We start from the raw sequence: 12,199 nt of genomic DNA, 5'->3' as shown, positions 1-12,199 counted from the left end.
TAATTCAATTTTGTTAAAGGGGCAATCTGTGAGTTGTCTGACCTGCATGCGGAGCCGGTCCCCTGACAGTCCTCTGTGGCCCTCCCCACAGCCGTAGGCACAACCCAGAGACTTGACCATCTTGATCAGCATGGTAAGAGCCAGCCGGTGGGTACTCAGTGAAGAGCCGTCCTCCTTGGTGTTAAACAGAAGGCACAGGGTATTACATGCTACATATAACATTCACACAAGTTGACAGGTTATTACTCACACCAACACATCATGTTTTATTTTGTGTTTTGTTCTAGTAGAATGACATCTATAATATGCTCTGTTCTATCTAATATACAGGTAATTATCTCTCTGTGGCCTTCTGTACCACTATTGTTTGTGCAGACAGGCTCTGATGAAGGTCGACTGGCCGAAAGCTCATCCACAATGTAAGAAATTTGCATCTGACTAGAAGTGTGCGGTGATGTTTTCCTGTTTCTGTACGGGCATGTAAAATGAGATCCGTTACAAGATGTATACAGCCTGTCTTTTTACTGTTGTTTTATTTCTTTACCTACCTATTGTTCACCTAATACCTTTTTTGCACTATTGGTTAGAGCCTGTAAGTAAACACAAGGTCTACACCTGTTGTATTCAGCGCACATGACAAATAAACTTTGATTTGATTTGAGAAAAATGTAAGAGTTGAAAGCTCATAGACGTATTCTCACACCCACCTTGCTGTCTTTCTCCTTATTGTTCTTCACATCGTCCTTGCTTCCTCCTCCGCTCCCTCCTCCACTTCCCCCACCTCCTCCTCCATCCCCCCCTCCTCCTCCTCCTCCACCCCCTCCTCCTGGTGCCGCCCCGCTGCACCCTCCAGACACGCCCCCTTGGGCGCCACTCAGGCTCTGATTGGCCCCCTCCTTCGGGAGGCGTGTCTCATCGTTCTCCTTGTCGTCGGGCTTGGAGAGCTTCTTTCCCATGCCCGGCACTACCCCCAGCTGCAGCAGGCAGTCGATGATGTTGAGCGACACGTCACAGATGCGTGAGCTGATGTCGTGGGTCAGCACGGCGTAGACCGCCCGCAGGATGGCCTGGGAGGGGTAGACGGGGAGACAAAGGGAGACAGATGGGTCAGTGTCAGGGGTTGGACACATTCAAATGAAGTGCATCCATCCATCACACCATCCATCCATCACACCATCCATCCATCACACCATCCATCACACCATCCATCCATCACACCATCCATCCAACACACCATCCATCACACCATCCATCCATCACACCATCCATCCATCACACCATCCATCCATCACACCATCCATCCATCACACCATCCATCCAACACACCATCCATCACACCATCCATCCATCACACCATCCATCCATCACACCATCCATCCCACCATCCATCCATCCCACCATCCATCCATCACACCATCCATCCATTACACCATCCATCCATCACACCATCCATCCATCACACTATCCATCACACCATCCATCCATCACACCATCCATCCAACAGTCTCCAAGCTTCCCTACTAATTCCTCCCCAAGTGTTGTCCAGGCAGGAACCAGGCAGGAACCAGGCAGGAACCAGGCAGGACATTTACTTGACTGTGATATGTGGTTGTCTCACCTAGCTACCTTAAAGATGAATGCACTAACTGTAAGTCGCTTCTGGATAAGAGCGTTTTCTAAATGACTACATAGTAAATAGAGCCCAATGGTTCAGTAATGCCATGGTAGTGTGAGCCATCCTACTGGAGTTATGATATATAGTGAACCTGGTTATTCCTCCAGTACAGAAACCCTGTCAGAGACCTCAGACCAACAGGTGACACTCTTTATCACTGCCCCTCACCGTAAGGTCCAGCATGCCATTCTTCAGGATGAAGTTGTTGGTGCCCTCGATGTTGTCTCCCTCCTCCAGGCATGAGTAGTTGATACACGAGTCGGTGAAGCTCCGGGGCAGGTTGGCGCACGCCAGCGTCTCGTGGGGCATCTCTGGGATGGGTACAGGGTTACACAGCTTTTTCATGTGTTCGGTGAAGAAGTCGGCATAGCCCACGTTGAAGGACGCTACTGTGGTGTTGAACGTCGCCATGGTGATGGTGGAGATCTGTGAACGCACTGGGGGCGGAGGGGTGGGAGGAGAGGAGGTGAGGGGGTGGAGACATTCACAGATTTAGAGAAAATGTATATTTTGGATGGATGAATAGATGGATAGAGGGAGGGATGGAAGGAAGGATTGATGGAAGGCTTGATGGATAAAGGGATGGATGGATGATGGAGTGATGGATGAGTGGATGGATGGAGTGATAGATAGATGGATGGATATATCATTGAAGGTGTTCCGTTCATAACTGTGGGTGATGACAGAATATGGATGTATGGACTCTCTTACCCTCCCCCTTGGTGTGTACAGTGTTGTGGGTGTAAAGACTCTGACCCTCCCCCTTGGTGTCAACGGTGTTGTGGGTGTATAGACTCTGACCCTCGCCCTTGGCGTGAACGGTGTTGTGGGTGTATAGATTCTTAGCCTCCCCCTTGGCGTGAACAGTGTTGTGGGTGTATAGACTCTTACCCTCCCCCTTGGCGTGAACAGTGTTGTCTCCGTGGCTGTTGGAGTGGTCTGGCATGTCTCTGAGCAGGGAGTGATGGGAGTGTGAGTGTTTAGCACTCAGGTTGTCTGTGTCTGCAGCCGTGTCTGTGCTCCCTCGCCGCGTCAACTTACCTAAAACACCAACAAACACACAACTCTGAGTGAAAGACACCGGCACACAGCATTACAACCAAACACACACTCATTCACACATCCAAACTCACGTTCCTCTTCCCTGCCTTTTAAGACTGCCTAATAGCCAAATAAGCTCATGGCATTGCCACAAACCAATGCATACCACATCCTACTGTACCAGTTAACCCACATCTGTTCATTAAGAAAGTAGGGCTAAACGTTTAGGGCTTTTAAACTGATGCTTACATTCAAATGAGAAAGTCCCTTTTTCTGTGCACCTTTTGCAAAACATTAGAAGCAACAACCTTTCCTAACAACCAGACAAACATTAAGTTAATTAGGCTGACCCAGTTCAGCTGCTGTTAGGGGACTAACTCCTCTGACTCAGCTAATGAGAGCCAGGGGACTAACTCCTCTGACTCAGCTAATGAGAGCCAGGGGACTAACTCCTCTGACTCAGCTAATGAGAGCCAGGGGACTAACTCCTCTGACTCAGCTAATGAAAGCCAGGGGACTAACTCCTCTGACTCAGCTAATGAGAGCCAGGAGACTAACTCCTCTGACTCAGCTAATGAGAGCCAGGGGACTAACTCCTCTGACTCAGCTAATGAGAGCCAGGGGACTAACTCCTCTGACTCAGCTAATGAGAGCCAGGAGACTAACTCCTCTGACTCAGCTAATGAGAGCCAGGGGACTAACTCCTCTGACTCAGCTAATGAGAGCCAGGGGACTAACTCCTCTGACTCAGCTAATGAGAGCCAGGGGACTAACTCCTCTGACTCAGCTAATGAGAGCCAGGAGACTAACTCCTCTGACTCAGCTAATGAGAGCCAGGGGACTAACTCCTCTGACTCAGCTAATGAGAGCCAGGGGACTAACTCCTCTGACTCAGCTAATGAGAGCCAGGGGACTAACTCCTCTGACTCAGGTAATGAGAGCCAGTCATTTTCCCTGTACTTTTTAAGTTCCTATTGATATAAAATAGATATATCAATAGATGGATAGACGTGAATAGTACAATCTATTGATAGAGATGATCTATCAGCAGAAAGACAGAGAGATAAAACAGTGAGTGGGTAGTGCTGGTCATATACAGACCTGGGTTCAAATACTATTCGAAATCATTTCAAATATTTTATCTGGGCTTGAGTTTGCCTGGTGCCATGGAACCAATAGAAAAGTTGCATAGCTGCAAACTACACCCATCTGGCACTCCAGGCAGGCTAAAGCAAGCGCTCAAACTAACGCTTAAACATGTTTCAAAGAATTTCAAAAAGTGTTTGAACCCAGATCTGGTATGGTACCCATGATGGTAGCCTGCCAGCCCCCGCGCTCCAGCGCCCGCCGGTCGTCGCCAGAGAAGCTGGCGAAGGAGAAGGTGGATCGGGTGGGGGACACATCCAGGTGGTCCTCGTGAAGCAGGAAGGGCACACCCATGCGGCGCTGGCGCTTCTTGCCCGTGTGGTGGAACGGGATGGAGCCCTTACGCTCACGGTCCTCCCGCCGGTTCTTGAACTGTACCACGGTCGGTAGGAGGAGACACAAGACAAACACATTCATTCTAAATGTTCTAACTACAGCAGGGTTTTGTTTCCACCTAGCAAGAGTCAGCTGCGTATAATGGTACATTGATTGAGAGGTCGAAACATATTAAAAGGTCAAATGAATAAAAGGGAGAGAAAATGTCGGCCAAATGTTTGAAATGATTTACAAAGACAAAGAAGACAATGATAGATGTGAGGAGATAGGGCCCAATACCCAGAGAGAGAGAGAGAGAAAGACAGAGAAATAGAGAGAGAGAGAGAGGGAAAGACAGAGACGGAGAAAGAGAGAGAGAGAGAAAGACAGAGACAGAGAAAGAGAGAGAGAGAGAGAAACAGAGAGAGAGAGAGAGAAACAGAGAGAGAGAAAGAGAGAGAGAGAAACAGAGAGAGAGAGAGAGGACAGAGACAGAGAAAGAGAGAGAGAGAGAAAGACAGAGACAGAGAAAGAGAGAGAGAAACAGAGAGAGAGAGAGAAAGACAGAGACAGAGAAAGAGAGAGCGAGAGAGAGAGAAAGAGAGAGAGAGAGAGAGAGAAAGACAGAGACAGAGAAAGAGAGAGAGAGAAACAGAGAGAGAGAGAGAGGACAGAGACAGAGAAAGAGAGAGAGAGAGAAAGACAGAGACAGAGAAAGAGAGAGAGAGAGAGAAAGACAGAGACAGAGAAAGAGAGAGCGAGAGAGAGAGAAAGAGAGAGAGAGAGAGAGAGAAAGACAGAGACAGAGAAAGAGAGAGAGAGAAACAGAGAGACTAATAGAAAGATAATATAATAAAGGCAGATTATAGAACTTGTACATGTATCTCCATGCATCTCACCTTTTTAAAGAGGTTCATCCCCAGGTCAGAGGAAAGGTCGGGTACAGCCTGTCTGCGCAGGTTGGTCAGGGACACCTTAGAGAAGGTCTCTGAGCTGAGGGACTTATCCTCCTCATTGCATTTCAGACTCATGTCCTTATATGGGCAGAGGGCACAGGGGTCAAGAGTGAATGACAGGTGTCAATCAGAGATATAGTGTAGCAATAGGACGTTTTACTGCACAGAGACAGTCAACTTTGTTCCTATACAGTATTTAAGATGGTCATAACTATGGGAAAACCTGAACCACTTGATAATACTGTAATAAGAGCTACAATATAAGGCATTATACTATATAGGGATTACAAACTGGGTGGTTCAAGTCCTGAATGCTGATTGGCTGAAAGCCGTGGTATATCAGACCGTATACCAGGGATATGACTAAACATTTGTTTTTACTGGTCTAATTACGTTGGTAATTAGTTTAGAAAAGCAGTAAGGCACCTCGAGGGTTTGTGGTATAGGGCCAATATAACACGGCGAAGGGCTGTATCCAGGCACTCCACGTTGTGTCATGCATAAGAACAGCCCGTAGCCGTGGTATATTGGCCATATACCACACCCCCCGGGCCGTACTGCTTAATTATACTATACTATATAGGGCATACTATATAGGGCATTTAACTGTTGTATTACTACAAATACTACTACTTATACTAGTACTAGTATTACCTGTGTCTTATGGCTTTACAGTACTGTAGTTATAACACCATATAATACTGTAGTATTAACTAATGATTGACATAAACACAATGGTTATAACCCACCTGAGTCTTGTGGGTGTTGACGAGAGAGGGGGCGGTGGCCACCATGGAGCTGCTGCGAGGGCGGGGCAGGGGCGGGACCAGTGGCTCCGGCGGGCGTTCCGGGCGCTCCTCCAGGATCTGACGCAGGCGCTGCAGGTAGAACATGAGGGCCCAGTGCACCCCCTCCTCCGTCCAGTGGGGCTGCAGCAGGCAGCGCAGGACTGCCACGTCAAAGTAGGTGGCGTAGCGGGCACGCTGGGCCAGGGAGACAGAGATGCCCGCTGGGGCAGAGGTCCTGGGGAAGACAAGTACAGGGAGAGAGGGAGGGGGAGGGGGAGACAAGGTACAGGGAGAGAGGGAGGGGGAGAGAGGGAGGGGAGAGAGAGAGAGGGTGGGAGGAAGTTAGTGACATGAATCTGTAAAGCCCTTTTGATATCAGCAGTTATCACAATGTGCCTTACAGTAACCCGGCCTGGACCCGGCCTAGACCCGGCCTGGACCCGGCCTTTTGCAAATAGTTGTTAAAGGCAGGACTTGTTACTGTAGTTTATGATTTGTAAACAGCCTAACTGAGCTCAAATGATCAAATCAGCACCTCCAAAAAAAAAACTAGATTGATGTCTGATATTATGTTCTAGCTCTGCAAAGAACAATCTGTAAATCTCTGACTGAAATCACTTGCATCTGCCTCAAATGAAATTACCAGTCCCCATCATTTCCTGCCACGTTCATCACTTACAGTGCGTTCAGAATTTATTCACAGACCCCTTGACTTTTTCCACATTTTGTTATGTTACAGCCATATTCTAAAATTGATTTAATTGTTTTTTTACCTCATCATTCTAAACACAATACCCCTTAATGACAAGCAAAAACAGGGTTTTAGAAATGTTTGCAAATGTATAAAAAAATAAAAAGTGTAAATATGACATTTACATAATTAATTATTCAGACCCTTTACTCAGTACTTTGCTGAAGCAGCCTGGAGTATGACGCTACAAGCTCGGCACACCTGTATTTGGGTAACTGTAAAGTAAATATGGACAGTTATTCTAACATGGTCAATGTGCACATTAGAATTTGGTAAGGACCACACATCGTTGCATCCTCGACTTGCATGTTCTGTTACTATGATTTACCACATTCTAAATGTGATTTCTGTCATTCTGAGCACCGTGGGTGAACACCCTAGTCATGCTACGCACCCATATGGGACCCTAATCATGCTACGCACCCATATAGGACCCTAGTCATGCTACGCACTCATATGGGACCCTAGTCATGCTACGCACCCATATGGGACCCTAGTCATGCTACGCACCCATATGGGACCCTAGTCATGCTACGCACCCATATGGGTCCCTAGTCATGCTACGCACCCATATGGGACCCTAGTCATGCTACGCACCCATATGGGACCCTAGTCATGCTATGCACCCATATGGGACCCTAGTCATGCTACGCACCCATATGGGACCCTAGTCATGCTACGCACTCATATGGGACCCTAGTCATGCTACGCACCCATATAGGACCCTAGTCATGCTACGCACCCATATGGGACCCTAGTCATGCTACGCACCCATATGGGACCCTAGTCATGCTACGCACCCATATGGGTCCCTAGTCATGCTACGCACCCATATGGGACCCTAGTCATGCTACGCACCCATATGGGACCCTAGTCATGCTACGCACCCATATGGGACCCTAGTCATGCTACGCACTCATATGGGACCCTAGTCATGCTACGCACCCATATGGGACCCTAGTCATGCTACGCACCCATATGGGTCCGGTAAATTAAAATGTTAATGGTACACACACTCTTCGGCCTGTTAAGATAGAGATGTACGGTGAAATCTATTTTACCTTTATTTAACCAGGCAAGTCAGTTAAGAACAAATTCTTATTTTCAATGACGGCCTAGGAACAGTGGGTTAACTACCTGTTCAGGGGCAGAATGACAGATTTGTACCTTGTCAGCTCGGGGGTTTGAACTTGCAACCTTCCGGTTACTAGTCCAACACTCTAACCACTAGGCTACCATGCCACCCCAGGGTACATAACAGGATCTCGTTTGCTCTCCTCTGTCCCTTCCTCCCTCAGGGTTCCTCCATGACCAAGCAGCTTGGTACTCAGGCCTACCTGGAGCGATCACCTCAGAGAACAGTATCTACAGTGGTCTGTATTTGGGGAGTTTCTCCCATTGTTCTCTACAGATCCTCTCAAGCTCTGTCAGGTTGGATGAGGAGCGACACTGCACAGCTATTTTCAGGTCTCTCCAGAGATGTTAGATCGGGTTCAAGTCTGGCCTCTGGCTGGGCCACTCAAGGACATTCAGAGACTTGTCCCGAAGCCACTCCTACATTGTCTTCGCTGTGTGCATAGGGTCGTTGTCCAGTTGGAAGGTGAACCTTCGCCCCCGTCTGAGGTCCTGAGCACTCTGGAGACAGGTTTTCATCAAGGTTCTCTCTATACTTCGCTCTGTTCATCTTTCCCTCGATCCTGACTAGTCTCCCAGTCCCTGCAGCTGAAAAACATCCCCAGAAGTGACGCTTGGCATTCAGGCCAAAGAGTTCAATCTTGGTTTCATCAGACCTGAGAATCTTGTTTCTTATGGTCTGAGAGTCCTTTAGGTGGGCTGTCATGCATTTTACTGAGCAGTGGCTTCCGTCTGACAACTCGACTATAAAGGCCTGATTGGTGGATTGCTGCAGAGATGGTTGTCCTTCTGGAAGGTTCTCCCATCTCCACAGAGGAACTCTGGAGCTCTGTCAGAGTGACTATTGGGTTCCTGGTCACCTCCCTGACCAAGGCACTTCTCCCCCGATTGCTCAGTTTGGCCAGGCGGCCAGCTCTAGGAAGTCTTGTTGGTTGCAAACTTCTTCTATTTAAGAATGATGGAGGCCACTGTGTTCTTGGAGGTCTTCAATGCTGCAGATATTTTTTGGTACCCTCCCCCAGATCTGTGACTCGACACAATCCTGTCTCAGAGCTCTACGGACATCCTTCAACCTCATGGCTTTGTTTTTGCTCTGACGTGCACTGTCAACTGTGGGACCTTATATAGACAGGTGTCTGCCTTTCCAAATAATGTCCAATCAATTGAATTTACCACAGGGGGACTCCAATCAAGTTGTAGAAACATCTCAAGGATGATCAATGGAAACAGGATGCACCTGTGGCATGTGTTAAACAACAAGGTCCTGTAGCATATGTTAAACAACAAGGCCCTGTAGCATATGTTAAACAAGGCCCTGTAGCATGTGTTAAACCACAAGGCCCTGTAGCATGTGTTATACAACAAGGCCCTGTATTATGTGTTAAACAACAAGGCCCTGTATTATGTGTTAAACAACAAGGCCCTGTATTATGTGTTATACAACAAGGCCCTGTAGCATGTGCTAAACAACAAGGCCCTGTAGCGTGTGTTAAATAACAAGGCCCTGCAGCATGTGTTAAACAACAAGGCCCTGTATTATGTGTTAAACAACAAGGCCCTGCAGCATGTGTTATACAACAAGGCCCTGTAGCATGTGTTATACAACAAGGCCCTGTAGCATGTGTTAAACCACAAGGCCCTGTAGAATATGTTAAACAACAAGGCCCTGTATTATGTGTTATACAACAAGGCCCTGTAGCATGTGCTAAACAACAAGGCCCTGTAGCGTGTGTTAAATAACAAGGCCCTGCAGCATGTGTTATACAACAAGGCCCTGTATTATGTGTTAAACAACAAGGCCCTGTATTATGTGTTAAACAACAAGGCCCTGTATTATGTGTTATACAACAAGGCCCTGTAGCATGTGCTAAACAACAAGGCCCTGTAGCGTGTGTTAAATAACAAGGCCCTGCAGCATGTGTTAAACAACAAGGCCCTGTAGCATGTGCTAAACAACAAGGCCCTGTAGCGTGTGTTAAACAACAAGGCCCTGTAGCATGTGCTAAACAACAAGGCCCTGTAGCGTGTGTTAAACAACAAGGCCCTGTAGCATGTGTTAAACAACAAGGCCCTGTATTATGTGTTAAACAACAAGGCCCTGCAGCGTGTGTTTCTGTGGAGATTTAGAGACTGGATTTTCAGCCTACGTGAGCCCACTATCAATAAGACTTTAGCTCAGCAGCCGAGATGAAGGTCACTGGCTGGTGGCTCATATTTATTAAGTCACACTGTAGAAAAACAGTTTACAATGAGACACGAAACTAGCTTTTCTTATTGGACATGCTCAGGGAGCCACTCCTTGTTTCAATCTATCTTGGTTACGTTTGATGCCTTATGAATACAGCCCTGGTGCATGGCAAAGGAGCCGATATACAGGGCTACACCGCACCACAACAATAGAATGAGATTTATACTGTAGTGAAAGCAGAGAGGGGGAGGAGGGAGGGAGGGGGAAGCATTTCATCTTAGCTGTACTATTAAACTGAGTCGGGTTGAGACGGTCAATACTAGAAGAATCAATGTCAGAGTACAGGATGCAGGAGCAGTATTGTGTTACACTGTCTAAACGACACACGCACACTCAAAGCTTTCGGTTTGTGTTGTGGAGAGGTTGCTGTGGCGACTGAGTGACGTACATACACCCACCCCCAGGAGAGACACTGCCCAACCTGGACTCCCTCCATTGCAGCAGGGGTTGCCATGGAAACGGCATCAGCATCGCATCACAGTGGGAAGGAGTGATTGGAGTGCATGGCAACACCGGAGCTGTACGTCAGCGGTATTAATCAGGGGAGAGAGCTTATTTAGATTCACAGCTGGAAGTCCTATAAATGTGAATCTCATGAAGAGAGATGGATTGTTTCACTCTGCTGTCACACTGCATTAAGGTGAGGATGGCTGGGAGACATCTCTCTCATTCTCCATACCCAATATCCACATTAAATCAACCAGGGGTGGACTGGCCATATGGCATTTTGGGCAAATACAAGATGGGCTGGTCGATTCTTAGCCCAGGGGGCCTCAAGAAAAAAAAATGGGCCGATATGGGGGCCTCAAGGAAAAACATTGTCCGGTGTGTTAGAAATGACAGGGCCGATTTCTGGTCCCAGTCCGCCTCTGATGGAACCTATGATTGAATGTGTTGCATTACTGAATTCAAACAGTATAGAGATCCTATTAAATTACTAGAGGGGTGATGTCATAAACCCTAAAAGTTTCAGAATGGGGTGAAAATGGCAGCCATATTGGACAGGGAGAAATCCCACCCAGTCTAATGTGAATGAATGGCAGCCATATTGGACAGGGATAAATCCCACCCAGTCTAATGTGAATGAATGGCAGCCATATTGGACAGGGAGAAATCCCACCCAGTCTAATGTGAATGAATGGCAGCCATATTGGACAGGGAGAAATCCAACCCAGTCTAATGTGAATGAATGGCAGCCATATTGGACAGGGAGAAATCCCACCCAGTCTAATGTGAATGAATGGCAGCCATATTGGACAGGGAGAAATCCAACCCAGTCTAATGTGAATGAATGGCAGCCATATTGGACAGGGAGAAATCCCACCCAGTCTAATGTGAATGAATGGCAGCCATATTGGACAGGGAGAAATCCAACCCAGTCTAATGTGAATGAATGGCAGCCATATTGGACAGGGAGAAATCCAACCCAGTCTAATGTGAATGAATGGCAGTAGAGACATAATCCTGATTTTACTGATGAAGGAGAATAAAAGTGAAATAGGCATGTGATATATCAGAAATTGCGTAACAGAATTATTGTCAACCTAAAATATTGTTATAGAATTACAGTTTATACAGGTTTTATACAAAGTTTATGTATATATATATATAGCCTCTAAAATATATGTAAACAGACCATAAATGTCAAAATGTTTCCTTTCCTGGAAAGCTGAGAGTGCTGTTATATGATACAATATCAGAATATGTTGTAGTTACAACTTGTCTGAGTCCTATCATCAACTGATTTCAGACAGTGTATGGCTGTGACTGCATTGTTTGAATGGCTATGGCTAACTTACAGTCAGGTCAAACATTGCAGTCAGAATAACAGAAAAGTAGCTGCATTTGCATTTGTTTAAGCTGTTTTCTACTTAAATGTATTTAGATACCTTCATAAGAATGAGCTAATGATGCACGACTTCTTCCGGCAGAGAACATGTGCTCTCTTGTCAGGACACTGTTGTTCAGGGAAGCTAGCCAACAACACAGCTTACACATTCACTTCAAACTGAAGTTGGAAAGAGACACTGTTGTTCAGGGAAGCTAGCCAACAACACAGCTTACACATTCACTTCAAACTGAAGTTGGAAAGAGACACTGTTGTTCAGGGAAGCTAGCCAACAACACAGCTTACACATTCACTTC

At 46.8% G+C, this 12,199-nt stretch overlaps 1 protein-coding gene across 1 annotated transcript in view; it reads right to left on the bottom strand.

Annotated features, from left to right (window-relative positions):
* Positions 1-12,199, bottom strand: part of LOC110497049 (protein unc-80 homolog) — a 100,832-nt gene that overhangs the window by 79,282 nt on the left and 9,351 nt on the right. Inside the window, exons 8-14 of the mRNA XM_036982462.1 lie at positions 5,883-6,156; positions 5,077-5,211; positions 4,024-4,234; positions 2,567-2,716; positions 1,844-2,112; positions 708-1,067; positions 43-174 (exon numbers count right to left, since the gene is read on the bottom strand). Coding sequence (XP_036838357.1) covers positions 43-174; positions 708-1,067; positions 1,844-2,112; positions 2,567-2,716; positions 4,024-4,234; positions 5,077-5,211; positions 5,883-6,156 — 1,531 coding nt within the window. The remainder of the gene's footprint in view (positions 1-42; positions 175-707; positions 1,068-1,843; positions 2,113-2,566; positions 2,717-4,023; positions 4,235-5,076; positions 5,212-5,882; positions 6,157-12,199) is intronic.

This window comes from Oncorhynchus mykiss, chromosome 7, assembly GCF_013265735.2.
Source record: "Oncorhynchus mykiss isolate Arlee chromosome 7, USDA_OmykA_1.1, whole genome shotgun sequence".
Classification (NCBI taxonomy): Eukaryota; Metazoa; Chordata; class Actinopteri; order Salmoniformes; family Salmonidae; genus Oncorhynchus; species Oncorhynchus mykiss.
This window is presented reverse-complemented; position numbering and strand designations above follow the sequence as displayed.